Genomic DNA, 26,472 nt, shown 5'->3' with positions numbered 1-26,472 from the left:
AGATCGCTGACTTTGTGTACTGGCGATTAGGTGCCTCACTCTGGCACTGTGGGTTCGAAGTACTTGAATCTGTACTTTACTAAGAATATCTTTAGATATAAAAAATATCAACACGAGTTGAAAAAAGTGGAAAGACTCTTATCAACGAGTGTTGATATATTTGATATCAAAGGATACAAGGGTGAGATTTTACTAACAGCATCATTCTTCCAAATGTTTCAGTTTGTAAACAGTAATAAGCAGTGGCTTAAGTGTAAAAAGTACTGCTAACAGCTTCAGTAGCAGAGCCATTAGTGATGTCATTTGATTGTGATGTCATGGTAACCAATGATGTCACAGGTGTCTACAAGGCATTGTGATGCAATTTCATCCAAGTGCTATCTCCTGTGGGAGCCAGTTTTGGATCATAAAGTGTTATCCCAAATTGAACATTTGTTGCAGTATAATCTGAGCTCTCATTGGTCAGAGCACTATCTAGCATCCCTCTTGCTAAAAGCAGGCCATGGCTTCATTTGTTAGTTATAAATAGTGCTGTACATATATTCCACAGTGGATGGAGTAACACTGTTGTGTATTCAACAGGATGATAATGTCTTTATTGATTTGATTAGTATGTGTTGAAATGTAAAGTAAATTGTTTAGTTAATAACTATATTTTTGTGTCTTTCAGTACCACTGCATATGTGATGATGGCTATTTCGGCAATGGGTCTGTCTGTTCTCCCACAAACAGCTGTTTGTCCAACAATGGAGGGTGCCATGCTAAGGTAGAGCCTGACATCATTAATTACTTTTATATCCAATCTGACCAATGAATATCTAAAATATTGTTACACACAGGTGAGCTACAGAACCTCTAGACAGTGAAACCCTGGTGTTTGTTTGTTTGTTTGTTGTTTAATGCCATGCTCAGCAGTATTCCAGCTATATGACGGCAGTCTGTAAATAATCAAGTCTGGACCAGACAATCCAGTGATTGACATCATGAGCATCAATCTACACATTTAGGACACAATGACATGCATCAACCAAGTCAGCGAACCTGACCACCCAATCCCGTTGGTCGCCTTTTACGACAAGCATGGGTTGCTGAAGACCAATTTCACCTCGGATCTCCACGGGGGAGACAAGCATGGATGCTTAAGACCAATTTTATTCATCTTCCAATAAATTATTGTGATGTGCAATACATGGAATTAAATTTTACTGGTTGTTATCAGGGTGGTTTGCAGTTAAATGTATCTTTGTTTTGTACTGATCTTCATGCAACACGCAACACTGTTTCAGTGAATCAGAAGAAAAGTAGGTGTTGAGATACTTTATACCGAATTACACAGGCATACTTTCTTGACTGATACTCATATCCTTTGAAATTTAGCCTCAGCCATTATATCATTTAACTGACTGCTTGTAAAATCCAATCAACTCACTCTCTCAACAAGATATACAGAATAGATGTTTTGGGTTGCTATGATCCTCAGTCCGGTTGACTTCCAGTTTCGTGGGTGGTCTTGACTGCTGATCGTTGATGTGACATCTTGGCACTTTTAATCCACTATGTAAGTCAAGAGGCAGATCCAGGATTTTGACAAAGGGCCTGTGCACACAGTACCCAAGTTACTTTGCCGAGGGTGCAGTTCACCAGTGTCTGAAAAAAAGAGTGTGTGCACCCCCTGCACCCTTGCACCCTCCCCCTGGATCTGTCAGTTAAAGTTTCAAGTAAATTGTATATAAGAGTGAGTTAGTGGTTGGAATCTGCAAATTTAAAGCTCATTCACATCTCTCCGAGGCAAGGGTGTAAATGGACTATAAAAGCCCAGTTTCCACCCTTGCCGAACTAGGCTGGAATTTCCAGGCTCGATCATAGCCCCACCAGTGGCTATTACGAGTTATGTCCCTTTTATGTCCTTCCTATTGACCAATCAGATTCCACCTCTCATGTCACTTACAATTGCTTCAAACAAAATGGCAGCACCCAGTCAATACGATCTGATCGATAATCAAGATCTATATTGAATTAAAATGGGCCTTAACTCGCGAAGTGCATCAAATCACTTGAGCACCTTGATTAAAAACAGGAAAAGATTTGCAAAATATCTGTCAACGCCCAGTTTGCGATATACAAGTCCTTCAGTTGACCAAAATCTGCATGTTGAAATATCACATCTGGGGACCAGAAATGGACTTCACACATTGTACATGTATGGAATCAAACCTCTGTCCTTTGGGTGACGAGTGACAGCTTTAACCACTAAGCTAAGCAACTGCCCCATCACACTGTTTGAAGATTGCAGTCAGAGACTCAGTATTTAGTTACTGGTGTCCTTATAATACAATGTTACCTTACCATTTGACCACACCATAAGAATTGTCATGGATGTACGTACAATCTCTACCCACTCACTAATCTGTGTGTGTTTCTCCTCTGACAGGCATTTTGTTTCTCAGTGGGGGCTGGGCTCAACAACTGCTCGTGCATGCGTGACTACGGCGGCGATGGCTACTCTTGTTACTCAAGCATCTCCCAGGAAATCCTGGACCATCCACGACTCACAGTCCTGGCCAGTCTCTTGAAGGTAAAACTCATTATCTGACAGACTGACCATTTAGCATTGTCGGCGTGGGCAGGGATGTATGTCACAGGCTGACCCACAACTTCATTTTATATTTCAGGAAATCCGCTTAACAATCATTTATTTTTTCCAGAAGCTGATGTAAACTTACTAGTTCTCCACATTTTTCTGGGACTAATTATTTTTTTCCTCCAACTTCCAATCACTCCTTCCCCCCTCCCCCACCTCCTCGACACATACTTCTGTCTTTAATATATATAGTATACATGATACAAACAATTTTGATTTAATTATTTCATGACTTGTCATACAGATCTATTACAAGGTTACATCAATCTTTACATATTTTGCAGTTTATTTCTTCTCTTATTGCCCACTGTTTTTTTAAAAGAAACTGTCAGCAGATGAAGAAGAAAGTTCTAAATTTCTGTTGTGTCATTTAGCTATCCGATGTATGGATGTGATGTGTCTGCCTTAACCACACATCTAAGACAAAGCAGCTCTCCAAAAAAGACATAATGTTACAGTACCAATGAAAACACTTTGCTGGAAACTTTGATCGTATTTTGATCAAAGAAACATATTATAAGGTTTTATGTTGATTTTAGGACATTTAAGTCCATGCTGAAAGGCTTTTACTGTTGAGAGCTTGTGTATGGTTTGGGATGATGGAGTATGGCAGAAAGTGTACCTTCAGTGGGATAACATGGTCAATTTTGAACATTGTTGCTAGTCACTCTCAGAGAGATTTTAAGGACTGGTACTTTATTACAAGGGGCAGAGGTTTTTGATGCACTAATGGACTGAAAATAATGACCCTCCCCTGATGCTTGTCATATTTTAGTATGAACCTCTCCATGTACTTGGGGGCGGTCGATAGCCTAGTGGTTAAAGCGTTCGCTCGTCACTCCGAAGACCCTGGTTTGATTCCCGACATGGGTACAATGTGTGAAGCCCATTTCTGGTGTTCCCCGCCCTCACTCACTCACTCACTCACTCACTCACTCACTCATGCACTCACTCATGCACTCACTCACTCACTCACTCACTCACTCACTCACTCACTCACTCACCACCCACCAACCCACCATTTTTAGAAATGGAGGTGTCATTGCCAAAAATGAAAAATGGACATGTAGTTATATCGCCTTAAACATTGTTACTTATTATAAATATTTAGGCTTGACACTATCATCTAAACTATCATGGTCAGCTGCATGCATACAACTAGCATCGCAAACATCAAAAGCAATTATCCCCGTCTATAATTGTTTCAAGCAAAATATACATGTATCCTTTTCTACAGCTTTTACTATATTTGACACTAAAATCACACCAAATATCGCCTTAAAACATTGTTACTTATTATAAATATTTAGGCTTGACACTATCATCTAAACTATCATGGTCAGCTGCATGCAAACAACTAGCATCGCAAACATCAAAAGTAATTATCCCCGTCTGTAATTGTTGCAAGCAAAATATACATGTATCCTTTTCTACAGCTTTTACTATATTTGACACTAAAATCACACCAATCTTGCTATATGGAGCAGAAATATGGGCGCAAAATATAATGACGCTATTGAAAAAGTACATGCTTCCTACTTTAAGCGTTTTTTAATGATTCGAAAATATGCTTCCAACAAAGTTATTTTAGTTGAAACAGGACGTTATCCCATTCATGTATTAAGTCAACTTCGAATGACAAAATATTGGTTAAAATTACTGAGGATGGAGCCACTAAGATATCCTTTCCGATGGTATAAACTACTGAAAGCTCTTGATGACGATGGGAGTCCAATGTCAGATATGTATTATATTCATGGGCCTATTCCTTTGTGTGGATATCCCAAGATGTAGTGGATACAAATTTGTTCTTATACTCTTTTAAACAAAGGTTACAGGATATGTATAGTCAAAACTGGCACGATAGTGTAGCTTCTTCTCGTTTCCTTAGCCATTACAAGGATATCAAGTCTGCTATAGAACCAGAGAAGTATGTAAGTATGTTAGATGATAAATCGCTTGTTAGGGCATTATGTAAAGTCTGAGTGTCATTACACAATTACAGTGTAAATTTTAGAAGTAGATATGAAAAAAGGGACGTTGAAATGGGTATCTGTAAAATCTGCCAATTAAGTGAGTGAGTGAGTGAGTATGGTTTAACGCCGCTTTAAGCAATATTCCAGCAATATCACGGCATGGGACACCAGAAATGGGCTTCACACATTGTACCCATGTCGGGAATCGAACCCGGGTCTTTGGCGTGACGAGCGAACGCTCTAACCACTAGGCTACCCGACTGCCCCTCTGCCAATTAAGAGAAATTGAGGATGAATTTCATTAGTATGTGATAAGTATGAACATCTTAGAACAAAGTATGTTTAACAATAGACAAAAAAACAAGATGTGAGTGATCAGTCTTATAAGATCCAACACCTCTGCTGCTATGCGCTCATTCGCCATATTGTTGAAACATTAACTCTGTCACATAGTTTTTATATATCATGTATATCACGTGACTAAACCAATGAAACTGAAAATGTCAACTGTACAATGGGCCATGTGGCCTTAAATACCAAATAAAAAAATATCTATCTATATTCCTATTGGTGTCCATCAGTTTCAGTTTCAATTAGGTTGTTATCTAGAAGATGAATTCTTTTGTTGACATGATACTGTGACAGTGTAAAATATACAAACATCATATTAAGCTCCCATCTCCAAATTCAATTTAGCGCCATGCGATCTTCAGGTGACATAACTAGACATGAAAAACACAGTATGGTTATTTCATAATTCACTAACCTTGCTACAAAGGGCAGCACAACCTTGGAACAGTGTTGAGGTGGTGAAAATATGTTCACTATATTTATTATTTATACTGGCTATAACTGCCATAATGTCATGGGTCATGTATATTTCACCCTAGTCGAACAATAACCTGTCACTAACAGACAGGTGCTACTTACATCATCCCACTGATGTACATGATTGGTCCTTTTTAGCTCACCTGACTGAAAGTCAAGCGAGCTAATGTCATGGCCTGTTAGTTCGTCAGCATCGGTATCATCTGTAAGCATCATCTCCTGAGCACCACTGGACCAATGATGCTGAAGCTACTCATGCTTGTTCCAACCAGTGATGACACCTGACTTTGGGATTTTCAATATGGCTTCCAGGGATGCCATATTGACCAAGTTGTTCAGTAATTTGTTTTCAGTATGTAATTAAAGTATGTATTTGTTGTGTTTGTTGTGGGGTTCACACATATGTCCCGTTCTTTGCCATATTTTAAATTTTAACTTTGTTTTGATCATACTCTTTTTAGTTTTGTGTTAGTGCTAGTTTTAGTCCTCAGTATTTATGAAGAACATATTTGAACATCAACGCTGACAGCAACTTTTGTTACAATTTATACTGTTTACTACATATCCAGGTGAGCTACTACTTTTAAGGAAATACTTTGAAGCTCTACAATCCAATAAATTTTTGTTACTTGTCGTATCGTGTAACTATATCTCTGGTGTGTCTCGTCCAAGTGTAGCATATCACTTGACTGAAACACATAAATAGCATACATGTGTCTGTCTTGGAACATTTAGACACCAAGGTCATCCGGAAATGTCTGATTTTTCATTTGAAAGCAATAATTTGATCTTGGGAAAATGGAGAAAAAAAGTTCCATTATTATTGAATAGGTGATAAATTTTCATCAGAAAGGTTTGATTTTAAATGGTTAGGATATCATTTGCCCTTTTAATAAAAATATTTGAATTCAAAGTAGCCTAGAAAAAGGCAAGGCTGGTATGTATAAGATGTGGTGAGGTGAAATGGGGTTTAACGTGTCTTTCAAGATTATTGCAATATATATGGCAATATGCATGCATGTGTCTGTGTGTGACTGCTTGTACTAGTCCGGACTAATGCCGATTTTATAGTGCTAGCCTGCTGAGATACCATGCCACATGAATACCCCAATCAGAAACAGTATACTGACTCCGAGCTGCCAGGTGCCAGGCAGGGTAACTACAAGTACAATATTTTAACATCTTTTGGTATGACGTGGCTGGGGATCAAACCCACGACTTTCCGCTCTCTGGGCAGACTCTCTTTCCATTAGACCATGGAGGCGGTTGTATGCATGAGTAGTGTCTTGCAGATGGGATAAGTGTTATATTTCACACTAATTCCAGAACATATTCCTAGTTAGAATACCAGTACACATAATCCTGTTCTGTTTCACACAAGTATTGATCCTACATTTAAATCTGACCACTCAACAATAAAAAACACCTTTAGATTACCTGAAGATAGAGCTTAGGGTTTTCGGATGTTCAACAAACTGCTGCTTTGTTTCAAACAATATATTCATTTAGGAAAAGATACTACAGTGGTCCCTCGCTACAACGCTACCAATGGGGTCCAAATAATTGGTGGGCGTTATAGACGATGAGCCGTTTAACCGAGGCCGAGGCGGGGGAGCGCGCTCGGCAAATCTCAAATCATCAATATGTGTTTATCTCACGTCACGTCAAAATAGTATATATTTTTATGGACCTAGATCTACCTGTAATATCATTCATTTATTAAATCTGTCACATTTCACAATGTCTGAAATACGTATTCCATTCTAATTTATCATTTTTTATCAATAAATTAAAAAATTATTCACTATTTCCCGCGATGTTATTGAAAATAAAATTCTCGGACACACATTTCGACAACGGGTCCGCATCGAACATGTCAAAGAGCAAAATAAAGACTATTTTAAGCAAATCTTTAAATATATTATACAAAGTGATAAATAAAATCAACAAAAATATATCTAAAAGTAATCAAACTTACATCTAAGTTATTATTTCCATCGTTTCGTGCGATCGCGTGATCGCGTGTAATGTAAGTCAAATGACATCTCGGCTTTCGTCGCCTTGAATTCTCGGCTCGGACACAACGTTTAATGCAAAAATATATGCATGAAAAATCTTTGTCACAGCTCGTAACCTAGCACGATACATTCGTGAAGTTCCATATTTTTATTATATATCGTGATTTCCTGCTTAAAACGTTCAGAATAACACGATTTAACAAAAAATCTTTCGCTAACTTCTGAAATTTATCAAACACGAGCTTGGTATCACAGCTATAATTTGATTGGCTGCCTGAGGTCACGTGCTCAAAATTTACCAATCACGAAACTTGTAGCAGATTTCGGCAAGAAAGCATCATTAGAAACAAATTTTAATCCAATGAAATCGCTTGTTATAACTACGGACAAAAAACCAGGCGATGTTACGAAAGCGCGATTACGAAATGAATGACCGCCGTGTTTTGACAGCAACTACATGTGTGTGACAGTTTAGCCTTAAATTGGATTGCCCACTTATTAAGAATATAAACTTCGCTTGTGGTTCTCTTTTATTGCATGCATGCGCTTCTAAGATCAAAGGATGTATAGTGTGAAAAGTTAACTAGTTGAACAATCGTATTTCCGGGACTTGCCGTGGATGTTTTCAAACAGATTATTAGAACTCCATTCAGCGATAAACGGTTGATTATGCAATGAGAAGCGTTATGTGCAAATGAACAACGAACAACAATACAATTATGTCTGTGTAAAACTCTCAGTAATAAAAGTGTACATAAATTTGGGGAGCCATGTGTTACCGCGCGTAGTAACCGAGGTAGCGCTTTATCGAAGAGCGCAATAGCGAGCGATCACTGTATTGATGAACCACCTTATCACTTTAGTGTTTTTGAGATTTTTGGAATTTTTCTGTTTCTTCTGTTTCTTCTGCTGGACATGTTAGATGTCCTGAAATAAGTTGTGTTGTGAATTATTTTCTTTATATGTAGACCTATATGTAGGCTTCTCCTTTCATAGAAAAACTCCTTTCATTGAAAAAAGTGTCCAGTCTCCTCCTCCTGCCCAAAATATTAATGGTGGGTCCCTAATTCTGAAGACCTCAAGGAAAAGTAAGCTAATGATATAAAGAAAGATCTTATAAGTAACAATGTCATAAAATCAAAAGCTAAATGGAATAAGTGCAAAATGAACAAAATATAGAGTCTAGAATTTTAAAAGATAAATCGTTTACAGAATTGGAGATATGAAATATCTTTTGAAATATCTTTTCCAACAAAAAAGGTGCTTAATCCTTGTTTTATAAATACTACTACTACAACTAATAATAATAATAATTGATGATAACGAAGTGATAATAATTGGTAAATACATTTGATGCATCCTTCCTTTCATATCTTTTTGGTGTTGTTGATTGGATAAAACAAGAAATTTTAGGTATTGACATCCAGCCAGACTTGACAGGGATTCATTTGTTGGGACCTATTGTTGCGGCCCAGATGATTGTATGTCCCTAGTTTTTCCTCCTTTCTATGAGAAAAAAAAGGGGTGGGGAGTGGGGTGGGGGGTGGTGGGGGTCAAGGATCTGACATCAGCAGCTACAGAAGAATAGTACACCTTTTACCTTGATTTACTAGTATGGCAGGCATATGTAAGGAATTAGAACACCTGATAAACAGATATACTGTAAGTCACGTCACAATCGGAAGGAATATAGACCAGAAGTTATGTCATAAATGGCATCAGAGGTTCTAGAAATGACATCAAAACCAGTCAAAAGGAGGAATTGACGTCATTTAGAACTGGAAGTGATGTCATAACCAGAAGTTGATAAACTTGAGGTGACGTCCCCCTCAGAATCTGAGACAAATGATGAGTTAGAATAGAACTAATGACATCATTTCATGATTATCAGCAAATAAAAAGGTACTTCAAGTGAAGGTATCGCATTTTGACTGATATAATCATAATACCCGATTTCAAGTCTTCGAAGAGAGATTCTAGAGTAATTAACTCTTGAAAGGGTTTGAATCTACACAAGAACTCATACGACAGTATTGGATTGCTGTCATCTACAAAGGAGTTACTAGAGGCAGATCCTACCTTTTCCCTCTGGTATATTCTGGCTATGATGTAATAGAGGTTAAGGATTCGCAGGAGTTATCAAACAAAAGTTATCATTGTTAATAATTCTAAGAATACTACATCTATTACATCAGGAAGTACTCCCACCCACCTCCCAAATTCATCTGCCTCCAGTGATGAGATGTTTTGGAAAGAAGTGACATTTTTCCCGCTTTTTTGCACAGAAGAGCTTAAGAGGTAAATGTGCTATTAGGGGAACAACTAGTTGTGTGTAGTTGACAGTGAAGAGCACATCTGTTGAAAATCTGAAGATTTAGTAATAGTGTGTCTACAGCCAAAATACAGGATGTATGGCTATGATGTAATAGACGTAGTATTCTCAGAGTCATTAACAATGATAACTTTTGTTTGATATTTCATAGCACATGTCTGGCATGTAAACACTGCAATGTCAAACTATGCACAGTCGTAAATTCTTTTCAAACACAAGTTGTTATATCGAAAGCACATTTTCGCCTAAAGTCCAGTTTTAAAAGGTATGCATCCACTGAAAAGCATTTGTGTGGTCTGCATCCACTGAAAAGCATTTGTGTGGTCTGCTCCATACATACTGCAGGAGTTTGGAGTATTGACCTTGCAGTTTGATAGTGATAGGCTGGCTCACAATGTTTGCTATATTTTGTAAAAAACGTCCAAGCAATGAGAATGAGCATGGGAACATTGCAGAAAGACCGACATTCTTTCGTAAGTTGTGGCTAAAAAGATTTGAATGGGTCACATTTTAAAAAAAAAGTGGGATGACGTGTTTATTGTTCAATGAATCCATCATTTGCAGGGAATACAGATTTTGTATATGACACTTGCAATTTCAAGAGAGAAACATGTGCGGGAAACTGCTTCAGTGAATGCTAGTGACTCTAAGCTAGTTATCTGGACCAGACATGAAACTTCCAAAAATGACACTGAATTAATTCCAAATTATAAAAGCCTTAAAAATTAGCAATTGTCATTGTTACGACTTAACTGAAGCTGAAATGTTTCATTTTAAAATGTCAGTTGTAATGGCTCCCAGGAAAACCAATTTGGCTCCTGTTTTTCTTTCATGCAGGATCCAAATGGCTCCTTAAGAAAACAATTAACCAAGAGGGATGCAATTTGATAATGATTGTAATTTTTTATGAAGTCTAATTTTCAAGTGTATGCTTCTTTGGCCCGTCAGTTTACTTAGCATTAGTTTTAACTGCATTTGTCAATACGGAGGCTGTGGTTTGAATGTGGGTCATTAGAATGTTCAATAATGTTGCGTTATGACAGGTTGCATAAATCAAAATGCAACAATGAATCATGAAAGTCGGAAGTAACAACGTCATGTAAGTTTGGCACAGATCCCCTGCCATAGATACCGCCTGGCAAATATCTGTCTGTGGCAATACCATTCCCAAATTAATGGTGATTATCTGGGATATGTATACAGACCGGGTGGGATGAGTGAGTGAGTGAGTTTGGTTTTACGCCGCTTTTAGCAATATTCCAGCAACATCACGGCGGGGACACCAGAAATGGGCTTCACACATTGTACCCATGTCGGGAATCGAACCCGGGTCTTCGGCGTGATGAGCGAACGCTTTAACCACCAGGCTACCCGACCGCCCCCCGGGTGGGATGAGATTATCAGACTATCAATGTATACCACTGCACTAGACATCACATGGATACAGACTTGACTCTTTTTGTCCACATTTAGAGATTTTCATTATTTAATAAAAGTTTTTTAAAAATGTATCACTTGAAAATTATAATGTTGACTGGACACGTGACAAACTTCAAACTTCAAACATGTGACAAACAATGAGGTCTGTGTTTGTTTGTTTGTTTGTTTGTTTAGTGTTGCACTCAGCAACATTCCAGCTATATGATGGTGGTCTGTAAATAATAGTGTCTGGGCCAGACAATCCAGTGATTTACATCATAAGCATCAATATATGCAATTGGGATGCGATCAACCAAGTCAGCGAGCCTGACCACCCGATCCCATTAGTTACTTCTTACATTTTATAAAAGTAGATCTATTTCTTCTATCAAACAAAACCAACAACAGTCAAATTATTTCTTGATTTACAAAGTTTCTGGACAAGTGTGAGATGCAGGTAGCAAACAAATGCTGTCAGCAATGACTGGAGGACAATACCAATCAACTCAACTGAAAATGTATAGTCTTAGAGTATTCATGATATCATTTGGATGAATATTTTCTCACAAAAGCTTTGAAAAGGATAAGGTGGCCTGTTCATATTAGGGGCTGCAAATCACTGTGCAGAGTTGCATCCCTTAGGGACACCAGGAACCTAAGATAGTGGAGCTGAAGCCCAGATTGAACCTGATTATGTTTTAGGTTGGTCGTGGTTTCACCAAAGTGGTAACATGTAGGGCTGTCATCACAGGACTCTTTCCTCCCACATAAGCTGGCAGAATACTGTCCAAAGCAACATTAACCAAACTCACTCACCTTAAAATGAAAGGCAATAAAAGCAAACGCAACCAAGTATGCATTACAAATATCATAATTTCTGTTGTATTATGTTGCTTTTCCTTGTTTCCTATTTCTTGGAACACAATTGATTTGACCCAAGCCCTTTGAAATATGTTAGATGTGTGCTGAATGCCATCATGTAGTGTGTTATGTTACCGACAGAAAATTAGGGACTGATAAATATTGCATGGAATATGTTGTAGTAAAGTGTTATCCGTGTTCCTAGACGTCCCAGTTGTGTTACTAATGTGTACAAGTCATGTGTGCACACGGTCCAGGACAGACAACAATGATCCCGACATAGACTGAAGTGCGAAAGAAAGTGTACCAAGTTTGTTTTTTATGGAAATAATAATTGGAAGAACTATTGTTAAATTTGATTATGTCTATGCGACGATCATTCATTCCTGCAACAGTTTTGTAAACAGTTATATGTGGCTGGGTAATTTTGTGTAAATATAGACTGGTTCAATGAAGACTAGAATAAGACATGAAGCTCCAACCACAAGACCCCTGCCATGTTTGACATGTTGTTAATTTGTGACGAAGAAGGCAAATTTATTGATTTTCAAAGATAAGATGTCTAAGATATCCATCAGCAGCTGTGAATTATGTGAACAATTGTTCTTTACTTTTTAAAAGTTTCAAATCAAATTATATTTAAAAAAATAAAACCATGTAATATTCTTTGAGTGCTGAGTAAGTGCCAGTAAAGTCCATTTTTGGATATAATATTGCAGAGATATTTTCTATTAAAAATCAAACATGTGATAAGGGTATAGGTTTTTTTGAGAGGTATAGTTTTTTTTGCTCCACAGTTTAGATCTGTCAAGACTCTGATAAGTCAGGTCATGAGTGAGTGAGTGAGTTGGGTTTAACGCCGCTTTTAACAGTATTCCAGTTATATCGCGGCGTGTCAGCTTAATGTGGGAGGAAAGCCCGAAGTGATGCAGGTCTCAGACGTTTACCACTTCGGTGAAACCCACCAGCACGGGTATGGTGCTGACAAACCTAGAAACATAATCGGGGCGACCGGGATTCGAACCCACAATCATAGGTTTCTGGCGTGCCCAAGGGACGCAACTCTGCACAGCGAATCGCGGCGCCTTAGACAACTGGGCCACCCGTGCCCCCTCAGGTCACGGAAAGCTGTGGGTATTTTTGGTACTGGGAAACATGTACCATGGCACAAAGAAACGAGAAATTTGTTAAATTGAACAGAATAATATAATATCCCATCATAGAGTGGTATCAGCAGACTAGTAATGTTAATGTTAAGATGAGATGGACACAGCAGCAATTTGCTGTCCTTGAAATAAAAAAAACATATGTGCATCATAATTATGTCCGATCTGTTGCAAATCTACGAATCAAGTGCAGCAATAAATGTCTATTTCCCTCTCATTATTGTTGCAAAATGTATAATATACTACTGAAAAAAGGTTTTGGACCAATCTTTTATAGTACTGACCCGTGAAGATCTGGGGTAGAAAAGGTTTTCAGCAAACCATGCTTGTTGTAAAAGGCAACTACATGTATGCTTGTCATAAGAGGCGACTAACGGGATCGGGTGGTCATGTTATCGTATCCCAATTGTGTGGATCGATGCTCATGATGTCAATCACTGGATTGTCTGGTCTGGACTCGATTATTTACAGACTGTCGTCATATAGCTGGAATATTGCTGAGTATGGGGTTAAACGGCAAACAAACAATTCTATATTACCATTAAGTTAAGTGGTCATGCTATAGTAATGTGAAAGAATCGGGTGGTCCCCAGCTTTCTCTCAGTTTATGGCATACACTTGATGTCTTTAGTTAATAGTCTCCATGGATACAAAATATTGACTGAGCCAAGCCAATTAGAGAAATTGACAATAACTCCATTGTCTTTTCACAAACAACAAATAGAGCTTGGCACTCTGTAATAACACATAAAGTACAACTTTCTCAATATGTTTATTATTTGTGAGCGTTTTCTTTAAAGTCAATATTCCAACAAGCTTATCACAACCATCAGTTAGGGAAGGGAAACCATCCTGACACCATCCAGACATGTATTTTCACTCCAATACTGAAGTGTTTAGGATCTATGCATTCATTATCTGCACAAGATGCGATAATGGACAAAAGACTTGACTGTAACAAAGAGACAAGACGCCATACTGGACGAAAGACTAGACTAGAACAGAGAGACATGACGCCATACTGGATGAAAGACTTGACTAGAACAGAGACACATGACACCATACTGGATGAAAGACTAGACTAGAACAGAGACACATGACACCATACTGGATGAAAGACTAGACTAGAACAGAGACACAAGACACCATACTGGATGAAAGATTTGACTAGAACAGACACACAAGATGCCATACTGGACGAAAGATTTGACTAGAACAGAGACACATGACACCATACTGAACGAAAGACTAGACTTGAACAGAGACACATGACGCCATACTGGATGAAAGACTTGACTATAACAGAGACACATGACGCCATACTGGATGAAAGACTTGACTAGAACAGAGACACATGATGCCATACTGGATGAAAGATTTGACTAGAACAGACACACAAGATGCCATACTGGACGAAAGACTAGACTAGAACAGAGACACATGACACCATACTGAACGAAAGACTTGACTAGAACAGAGAGACATGACGCCATACTGGATGAAAGACTTGACTAGAACAGAGACACATGATGCCATACTGGTCGTAAAGACTGGACTTGAACAGAGACACAAGACAGGATACTGGAGAAAAGACTAGACTAGAACAGAGACACAAGACACCATACTGGATGAAAGATTTGACTAGAACAGAGACACATGACGCCATACTGGATGAAAGATTTGACTAGAACAGACACACAAGATGCCATAATGGACTAAAGACTAGACTAGAACAGAGACACAAGACACCATACTGGATGAAAGATTTGACTAGAACAGACACACAAGATGCCATACTGGACGAAAGACTAGACTAGAACAGAGACACATGACACCATACTGAACGAAAGACTTGAATAGAACAGAGACACATGATGCCATACTGGACAAAAGACTAGACTAGAACAGAGACACATGACGCCATACTGGATGAAAGATTTGACTAGAACAGAGACACATGACGCCATACTGGATGAAAGATTTGACTAGAACAGACACACAAGATGCCATACTGGACGAAAGACTAGACTAGAACAGAGACACAAGACACCATACTGGATGAAAGACTTGACTAGAACAGAGACACAAGATGCCATACTGGACAAAAGACTAGACTTGAACAGAGACACATGACGCCATACTGGACAAAAGACTAGACTAGAACAGAGACACATGATGCCATACTGGACAAAAGACTAGACTTGAACAGAGACACATGATGCCATACTGGATGAAAGACTTGACTAGAACAGAGACACATGATGCCATACTGGACGAAAGATTTGCCTAGAACAGAGACACATGACGCCATACTGGACAAAAGACTTGACTAGAACAGAGACACAAGATGCCATACTGGACAAAAGACTAGACTAGAACAGAGACACATGATGCCATACTGGACAAAAGTCTAGACTTGAACAGAGACACATGATGCCATACTGGATGAAAGACTTGACTAGAACAGAGACACATGATGCCATACTGGACGAAAGATTTGCCTAGAACAGAGACACATGATGCCATACTGGACGAAAGACTTGACTATAACAAAGAGACAAGACGCCATACTGGACGAAAGATTTGACTAGAACAGAGACACATGATGCCATACTGAACGAAAGACTTGACTAGAACAGAGACGTGACGCCATACTGGACAAAAGACTAGACTAGAACAGAGACACATGACACCATACTGGATGAAAGACTTGACTAGAACAGAGACACATGACACCATACTGGATGAAAGACTTGACTAGAACAGAGACACATGACGCCATACTGAATGAAAGACTTGACTAGAACAGACACACATGACACCATACTGGATGAAAGACTTGACTAGAACAGAGACACATGATGCCATACTGAATGAAAGACTTGACTAGAACAGAGACACATGACGCCATACTGGACGAAAGACTAGACTAGAACAGAGACACAAGATGCCATACTGGACGAAAGATTTGACTAGAACAGACACACAAGATACCATACTGGACGAAAGATTTGACTAGAACAGAGACACATGATGCCATACTGGACGAAAGACTAGACTAGAACAGAGACACATGACGCCATACTGGATGAAAGATTTGACTAGAACAGAGACACATGATGCCATACTGGACGAAAGATTTGACTAGAACAGAGACACATGACGCCATACTGGACAAAAGACTTGACTAGAACAGAGACACATGACGCCATACTGGACGAAAGACTTGATTAGAACAGAGACACATGATGCCATACTGGATGAAAGATTTGCCTAGAACAGAGACACATGACGCCATACTGGACGAAAGACTAGACTAGAACAGAGACACATGATGCCATACTGGACGAAAGATTTGACTAGAACAGAGACACATGACACAATACTGAACGAAAGATTTGACTAGTACAGAGACACATGACTCCATACAGTGATTGACCGATTGGACTATCATGTGGGTACGATGTATTTACAGCAATCAAAACAAACAAAGCTTGTCAGTGTAGTTAATCTTCATTGTGTTGCAACTGCAGACAGAAACTGCTCAGTCCTAACTGTTGATCATGTCCGGTCAAAATTTAAGAATGTCCGGACAATACTTTTTAAAATGTCCGGTAAGCAATATTTTAAAACGGACATTTGAGATTCCCAATCGGACATGTCCGGCGCATATGACGGTTTCCGGACCCCTGCTCCATAGTGAACAAAAGACTTGACTAGAACAGAGACACATGACACAATACTGGACGAAAGACTTGACTAGAACAGACACACAAGACGACCTGCATCTAGCAGGACATTTAATTAACAACTTAGAATGAAGTACAATACAGGTAACAAGACTTCCAGTTGACGATACTATACTCCTAACAACTACATGTAATACTAACATAACACAAACTTCTGATGAACACTACATTACCCAGTATTGCTGAAGTAATTTGTCTTTTTGTAACATATTGCAGATTTGTTACGCTCCATGTGAGTTGGCATTGATTTACAGAGATGACCCATTATTGATGTTGCCATAGCAACAGAAGGTGTTTCCTTTACACAAATGTCTTATTTCTTTCAACAGTGAAATATTTTAGATAGAATTTCTACGTATCTGTGATATATGTTGTTTATATTAATGACTACATTAACCTGGCTGTTTAAACCTTATAGCGACTCACAGACAGCTTGGGATGAATACTCCCCAGGGAGCTGAGAATGACAATCAATAGAACACTGATCCTTTGACCAGGGTATTAATAATGTAATGCCATGAGCATTCACTGGGTGAATGGAATCTCACAGTAAGGTTCTCTGGCTAGTGCAGGTCACCATGCCCTGAGGGATCATTGCTCATGCTTTCAATCACCGGTTTGGCTAATCCAGACTTGATTGCTATAGGGATTTCATAATATACCTGGAATGTCTGATGAAACAATAGCCCTGTGAAGATCAGAGTAGGTCTTCAGCAACCCATGCTTGCTGTAAATGGTGACAATGCTTGTTGTAAGAGGTAACTAATGGGATCGGTTGGTCAGGCTCACTGACTTGGTTGATGCATGTCCCAATTGTGTAGATCGATACTCATGATCTCAATCACTGGATGGTCTGCTCAAGACTCGATCCTTTACAGGCCACCATCATATAGATGGAATATTGCTGAGTGTGGTGTTAAACAACAAACAAACAAACATGAAGCAATAACGTAAAACAACATTCAATCCGACTTTAACAAATAACTTATTATCCAGACTTGATTGTTGTAGGGATGTCATAATATACTGAGAATATCTCTAACCACACTGTAAAACAACGTTCACTCTATCATAAACACCCAAATCACTAATTACGGAATTACAGCATCAGCAGACAGTTTAGGAAAGATCATATTTCAAAAGCATACAAAGGTACTGTTGTGAAGAGTAATGGATGTTTGCTTTCAAGGAAATGATCAGTTGTGGCAGTGATGAGAGGAAACACCAACGTTTCCTCTCTTTGTTATGATAAATGGTATTTAGGACGGCTACAGAAGATGAATGATCAACTGGACTACGACCCGGTGATGCAGGGACGAGGAGCTGACACTGCACTTAATGTCACCATAACTTTCCCCCAGTTATCTCCCCCCAATACCAGTCTCGGAGCTAACTAACAATTACTTCCTCGTTATCACTGACGACCCCAACCGCTTCCGTTTCATTAAGTCCAAACAGAGGCTGAACCTGTGACATGCTGTGCATCAGCTAGTTAATAACGGGGAATTAAGTTGATAATCAACTGGCTGCGGGTACCGGGCTCACAATAGACTCTCCAGGAGACAGTGTATGATAGAGGCCTTTGATATGGATGGCCATTTTATGTTATCGTCTCTCTAAGGGATGTACAATACACAGAAAATGTTTAAAGGTCAACTCTGAATGATAACAGCAATGCAACTTTTAAAGAACAAGTGAAGTGAACATTTTTATTGCAATTTGTTGTGAATTGTTAGTTTATTGCGATTTTGTTAGTTACATTAAGTCAATTTCCGAGGGTTAAAAAATCCCCTGAGTAATTAACTGTGGGCATCTTCTATGTTGTTACTAATTCGTGGCATAAGGACATGGTAATGAAACGGATGGGCCCGGGCAGACGATTAGGTAATCCAAGGGGTAAGCAGAGGGACTGGTGCTGGCCTGGTCATTGAAATTGTACAGTGCGTCTAACCCCAGTGGCAACTTTTTTCTTTGGTCTGTTTTTATCATCTGTTTTACACTATTTTCTTTTTTGAAATTTGATTTTGGTCCAGCATTTTTGGTTATGCATGCCCTGAAGTATTAAGATCTACAAAGTTGCTATGTTGAATTTCCAAAACGTTAAAATATGAATCATATTCGTCAAGAGCCTTCAAGAGTTGTATAGGAAAATAAAATGTACTACTAAAAATATGTTAAGGACCACCTGATTCTTTCATATTACCATAATTAATTTATTACTTGCCCATGAAGAGATCACCCGTTTAATAAACATACAGCTGTATTACACATTGTGTAATACCAAAATGCGTGCTTATGTACTCTCAGAACACATTTCACGAACAAATATTGAAAGCTCTCAACATCCCTTGGCTTATTCAATGACATTGCATGTGGAGTTCATAGATCACCGAGAGGAGCTTATGCACACTCGATGACCCTAGCAACCCTGTTCCTAGGCTGACGTCACATGGCATTGTTTCGCCGATCATAAGATCTTGCAACAAAATTCCACAAATTACGTCATCGGGTATTGTGACGTTATTGTACACTTTGAGGTACAAGGCCCGTTCCACAAGGTGATTGTATTGTAGCGCAACGACTAAGTTAAAGTATGTGACTTGCGATAGTCTTAGCCCTACGATAACTTTGTGAATTCTAAAGGTGGACCGTTGTATGGTATTAAATTCATATGTTTCAACTTTTGACGTGTTTGAAGTAATATTCTGTTAAACTCAATTGGACTATGCCGTGGATCGTGTAGGTGTCAGCCTATTCATACTCAACAGTATAATTCTAAAAACGTTATGAATGCAAGGAATAAATAAAATACTAAACTCGCTCCCATGTAAAACCAATTTTATGAAACTTGTGAATAGTTGCGGTATCTGACTCGCTTTCACTCGTCAGATACCACAACTATTCACTCGTTTCGTAAAATTGGTATTACACGGGAGCACGTTTAGTATTCTATATTTATCATGCCATGACAGATTAACTATAGTAATATGAAAGAATCGGGTGGTCCTTAATTGTTTTTGAGTAGTATATGAAATAAGAAAAGGTCTCTGCGTAAAATTCTCTTTTGAAAATTGTGCATGAAAATCTAATGATTTCTTATCATGGCTTCATTCTGTCTATGCTGACAGTTGAAATGTGTTTACCCCAAATATTATGAGGTGCCTGAATTTGATTAATGTGAACACTCCCGATTTGGTCTGTTTTATCACACCCTCATTTGACCCTACGCACAAAAGAAGTTATGTTGTGACTAATTTTTGGTCCATCATAAAGCAGTCAGTGAGTTTTTTGTTCTACTCAACAATACCTGGCAATACTTTACTGGGTGCCATTGTACAAAGCGATCTTAGCACTAAGGTGATCGTAACTCCCATACCTTACCATAGACTTACGACAGTCTTAGCCCTACTATAATTTTGTGAATTCTTAAGGTTAACCATTGTATGGTATTAAATTCATACGTTTCAACGTTTGACGTGTTTGAAGTAATATTCTGTTAAACTCAATTGGACTATGCCGTGGATCGTGTAGGTGTCAGCCTATTCATACTCAAAAGTACATGTATAATTCTAAAAACGTTATAAATGGCAAGTAATAAATAAAATACTAAACTCGCTCCCGTGTAAAACCAATTTTATGAAACTCGTGGATAGTTGTGGTATCTGACTCGCTTTCACTCGTCAGATACCACAACTATTCACTCGTTTCATAAAATTGGTATTACACGGGAGCACGTTTAGTATTCTATATTTATCATGCCATGACAGATTAACTATAGTAATATGAAAGAATCGGGTGGTCCTTAATTTATTTTGAGTAGTATATGAAATAAGAAAAGTCTCTGCGAAACATTCTCTTTTGAAAATTGTGCATGAAAATCTAATGATTTCTTATCATGGCTTCATTCTGTCTATGCTGACAGCTGAAATGTGTTTACCCCAAATATTATGAGCTACCTGAATTTGATTAATGTGAACACTCCCGATTTGGTCTGTTTTATCACACCCTCATTTGACCCTACGCACAATAGAAGTTTGGTCCATCATAAAGCGGTCAGTGAGTTTTTTGTTCTACTCAACAATATAGCTGGCAATACTTTGCTGGGTGCCATTGTACAAGGCAATCTTAGCACTAAGGTGATCGTAACTCCCATACCTTCACATAGACTTACGACAGTCGTAGCACTAAGGTTGTTTTGTACAATGGCACCCTGATCATTAATTCCCCCTTATAATCTTAGTGCTATGAATTCTGTAAGTGTATATTAGGGTATCAGGGTGGCCACCCTCTTAGCACTAAGCTTGCATTGTGCTTGTTTTTAAGTGATGTTTAAATAAACAAATTGTAAGTGATTCCATGGCATTTGATTGGCTAACCATGCAATATTTTTTGCGTTTATGTTTCCATAAACCTTAACAAAAGAGAGTAGACCACGCCCACTAAGGGACTGGTGTTTCCTGATTGGCTGATAAAAGAGTTGGCGGGGCTTTTGTTGCGTCATGCTGAACGGTCTCAATTTCTTTTGTTTAAACGATTAAATATGCAGTCTGTGAAGTTATCATTATTAAGTAATTGATTTATAAGAATTGACATACATGCATTTACAGTGTGTGCACCAGTTTTTATATTTATACCTCCATAAAAGTTTTTAACTGAAAAGTTAAAAATAAACATCACCTTTATGCTCATGCCATCAGTCATTGGCCTAGACTTCAATATTTACCGATACAGACTAAAACAACATTCACTCACACAGGCGTTAATACCTGACCAATGGAACACGTGGAACCAGCTTGGATTGCACCTTTAAGGTTATACCAGCAGGGTATGAAACTCCCAAAATTTTCAGCCAGACCACAGGACTGGCTAGCTGAAATACCAAAACCTGCCTGCCCACTATAATCATATGTTTCTCAGTATAATTTAATTAAAACTTTAAATCGAATTCATTGAACATGAAATAATGCAAGAAAAGAAATAGCAAACACTTTTTAGGTCAGATGTGTATTTAATATGCTAGAATACATCATGTAAATAATGCTTATCATCGGGAAATATTTAGAATATTTTTACATATGAAATATAACCCAACCGTCGGGCAGGGGGATCAGAAAATCTGGCAGCCCGAGTTGAAATCAACCCGTCTCGGACGGTCGGGCAGGCAGGTATTTCGAACACTGATACCAGTCTTGAAGTAGATTTCACTATATATTTCACATTTGAACCCCAACTTGGTAATTGACATGCAAGAGAAAACAAGTCGATAGGGAAGTAGACAAAGCCTCAATCAAAGTGCTGTGAAATCTAGGCTTGATTAATGGTGTGGAGGTATGTGTTCCAAATGTATTAATGTGATTGTGCGGATGCCATCCCTCACATATTTGTGTCGTGGAGGAAACAGGTGTCAGTGTGTTTTGCAGCGACACACAGGACAACGAAATCATTTATCTGTACAATTTTAGAGAGATCACTCTGATTAATCTTTGTAAAACTTTGTTAAAGCAACTGCACCTGGCTTCTGTTAGCAGGCCATCCATTATTTGGAAGGTTTCTACAAATTGTAGTGATTAAAATCTCTAGAGCTTATATACGCAGTCTTTTTGGTTCTCTCCATAATGAGACCGCCTCCGTGGTCTAGTGGTAGAGCGTCCGCCCGGAGAGCGGAAGGTCCAGGGTTCGATCCCGGGCCGCGTCATACAAAAAGACGTTAAAAGATTGTACTTGTTGTTACCCTGTCTGGCGCTCGGCATTAAGGGGCTAAAACATGGACTGGTCGGCTCGGAGTCAGTATACTGTGTCTGAGTGGGGTATTCATGTTAAACTGCGGCATGGTATCTCAGTGAGCTAGCACTATAAATCGGCATCAGTCCGGACTAGTACAAGCAGCCACACACACACATACACGTGCATGCACGTCGCTATATAAGTGCAATAATCTTGGACGCGACGTTAAACCCAATTTCACCTCACCTCACCTCTCCATAATGATAGGAAATGGACAGAATTATGGCTGTATTGTGAGAGGACTCCTACCGAGGTTGGAAGAAATTGTTCTGCCTCTTTACATAACTCAGCCCTTTTATCTTTGAATTTCTGTTTGAAGAGGACACTGATGTCTTTTGTCTGTTTCCGTTTCCAGTCACATACTGTTTATATTGATCTGTGTAGGGTGCTGTAGTACCACTGGGCTGATGTGAAAGGTAACTAATCGTTTTAATATACGTTTTGCTTTTTCCACAAGGCAAGGACCTGTTTGACCGTGAAGTGAAAGTGAGTCAATAATTATAACATGGGCAACCAATCCCTTCCAAAAAGCACTTTTAATATATGATTGTTGTAAGTCTACATTAAAGTATGGGAGTTACAATGGTTTTAGTGCTATGACTGTTGCAAGTTTCTGTTAAAGTATGGGAGTTACAATCATATTAGTGCTGTGACTGTCGTGAGTCTATGTTAAAGTACGGGAGTTACGATCATATTAGTGCTACCACTATCGTAAGTCTACATTAAAGTATGGGAGTTACGATCATTTTAGTGCTACGACTATCGTAAGTCTACATTAAAGTATGGGAGTTACGATCATATTAGTGCTATGACTGTCGTGAGTCTACAATAAAGCATGGGTGTTATGATCATATAAGGGCTATGACTGTCGTGAGTCTATGTTAAAGTATTGGAGTTACGATCATATTAGTGCTACGACTGTCGTATGTTAACATTAAAGTTTGGGAGTTATGATCCTATTAGTGCTATGACTGTCATAATTAAGCCCACATTAAAGTATGGGAGTTACGATCATATTAGTGCTATGACTGTCGTGAGTCTACAATAAAGCATGGGTGTTATGATCATATAAGGGCTATGACTGTCGTGAGTCTATGTTAAAGTATTGGAGTTACGATCATATTAGTGCTACGACTGTCGTATGTTAACATTAAAGTTTGGGAGTTATGATCCTATTAGTGCTATGACTGTCATAATTAAGCCCACATTAAAGTATGGGAGTTATGATCCTATTAGTGCTATAACTGTCATTACTCTATGTTAAAGTATGGGAGTTAAGATTACAATTTATAAGTGTATGACTGTTGTATGTCTACCTAAAGATATGTGAGTTACGATTGCCTTAGCACAATTTAGAACGAGGCCTGAAACCTTTAGTTGTGGTTGGCCAGTGTTTGGGGTACATGCTCAGGAAGAAGAAGACCAGATTCTGTTCCCTACATATGTGCAGTGTCTGAAGGCAGTTGATGAGTTCTAACCATGATCTGTCTGCAATTATCAATTAAAGTATTTTTAATTCCAACAGTCACTCTCTCATTATGTATAGGTGATTTTTACATCTGTCATTAATTTTACATCTGTGTGTTCCTAGCATGTTAGACAAGTGCCTAGTGTCTGAAAATATGTAACTTTCATAAAAGCAAATAATTCCATTTAGATTGAAAAGGAGCCCCAGTGAGATGGGAGATACAGAACCTGAATCTAGACTTGCTTCATTTAGGGCTGTTGCATTACAGAAAGGGATGGGTGGAAGGGAATATGATATGGTACAGACGTGAGCCAAACTAGCAGCCTGTAATCATGTCACATTTAATCAAAACTTGACCAGGAAGCCAGATGTTGTTCAATCTCATTAAAATCAGATCTTAGTTCTCGCTATCGGTAAACAAAGATCTGAGGACATCCTATTACGCGTCACGTCAGAACGACCTTTCATCCGACCAATGAAAGAGTCGCTTACCAGATCATGAAAGTGACAGTCGGAATGTGTTTTCTAATCATGCAACCTCGAAAACGTTAACACGGGGTATTCTGAACGACAGTTAGGCCCGTACGACTGATTCCGTCAAAATTATTGTCAGTCTCTCGCTTCCGTGGGATGAACATTTGAACAGAGGAGGCGTTGCACAGTACATGGGAAGCACTACCATACAATCGAAAGGATTGTTCATTTGTTCTGTTTTCAAAATTTTAATCGAGAACTGTGTCAATATATTTTTCAAGCGTAGGCTGAAATGGAAGTCGCCAGGTTGAAACGAGTGCCGTAAAGCTCGAGAAAGCTGCTTTCTCATTGGCTGATATCGACTTCTTGTTATTTGTTTCAGTGGTCGGTCAAAGTTCGCGAAAGGTCGTTCTGACGTGTCCCGTAATGGGATGTCCTCAGATCTTTGTTTAGCGGCAGCAAGAATTTAGATCTGATTTTAATGAGATTGGATGTTGTTGCATGAGCAATGAACCATGTCATTGGTGTTCATCAACTGCCAGAAATCCCCTATTCCTCACTGGGTGTGGATACAAGCGATACTACCCCTATTTGTTATGACAATTTGGTATCTTTAGATTCCCTTCCTTTGGTTTCCTGAATATTCCCTTCCTTTGTTATATTGTATATTCCCCTCATTTCTTATGTTGTATATTCCCCTCCTTTGTTTTACTCTATCTTCCCCTCATTTCTATACTGTATAATCTCCTACTTTGTTATATTCCATTCCTTTCTTTTGTTGTATATTCCCCTCTTTTGTCTTCATCGGGGCGGTCGGGTAGCCTAGTGGTTAAAGCGTTCGCTCGTCACGCTGAAGACACGGGTTCGATTCCCGACATGGGTACAATGTGTGAAGCCCATTTCTGGTGTCCCCCGCCGTGATGTTGCTGGAATATTGCTAAAAGCGGCGTAAAACCATACTCACTCACTCACTCACTTTTGTCTTCATCTATATTCCCCTCCTTTGGTTTACTCTGTATTCCCCTCTTTTCTCATTTTGTATATTCCTGTCCTTTGTTATATTGTATATTCCATTCCTTTCTTATGTTGTATATTCCCCTCTTTTGTTTTCCTCTATATTCCCCTCCTTTGGTTTACTGTATATTCCCCTCATTTGGTTTACTGTGTATTCCCCCCTTTTCTCATTTTGTATATTCCTGTCTTTTGTTATACTGTATATTCCATTCCTTTCTTGTGTTGTAGATTTCCCTCTTTTGTTCTCCTCTATATTCCCCTCCTTTAGTTTGGACCGCCTCTGTGGTCTAGTGGCAGAACGTCCGCCCAGAGAGCAAAAGGTCCGGGGTTCGATCCCCTGCCGCGTCGTACCAAAAGACATTAAAATATGGTACTTGTTGTTATCCTGTCTGGTGCTCGGCATTAAGGGGCTAAAACAAGGACTGGTCGGCTCGGAGTCAGTATACTGTGTCTAAGTGGGGTTTCCATGTTAAACTGCGGCATGGTATCTCAGTAAGCTAGCACTATAAATCGTCATCAGTCCGGATTAGTACAAGCAGCCACACAAACACATACATGTACATGCACGTCGCTATATAAGTGCAATAATCTTGGACGTGTTCTTTTTTTAATGTTAGACCAATAACAATATTATGTTATTATTATGGCATATCAATTCGTTGTATCACTCTCCGTTGCGTTCGTTTTTAGAAAATATTTTTAAAATTAAAATCATCGAGCGTGAAATCCATCACGGTTTCGG

The 26,472-nt window shown here is 38.8% G+C and overlaps 1 protein-coding gene across 3 annotated transcripts in view; it reads left to right on the top strand.

Moving 5' to 3' along the window:
• LOC124136676 (stabilin-2-like) overlaps window positions 1–26,472 on the top strand; it is a 232,634-nt gene that overhangs the window by 132,942 nt on the left and 73,220 nt on the right. For all 3 annotated transcript variants that reach the window (XM_048396837.1, XM_048396838.1, XM_048396836.1), the window contains exons 23-24: window positions 671–766; window positions 2,432–2,575. In XM_048396837.1, coding sequence (XP_048252794.1) covers window positions 671–766; window positions 2,432–2,575 — 240 coding nt within the window. The remainder of the gene's footprint in view (window positions 1–670; window positions 767–2,431; window positions 2,576–26,472) is intronic.

This window comes from Haliotis rufescens, unplaced genomic scaffold (assembly GCF_023055435.1).
Source record: "Haliotis rufescens isolate VD_foot unplaced genomic scaffold, xgHalRufe1.0.p SCAF_16, whole genome shotgun sequence".
In the NCBI taxonomy this organism is placed as follows: domain Eukaryota; kingdom Metazoa; phylum Mollusca; class Gastropoda; order Lepetellida; family Haliotidae; genus Haliotis; species Haliotis rufescens.
This window is presented reverse-complemented; position numbering and strand designations above follow the sequence as displayed.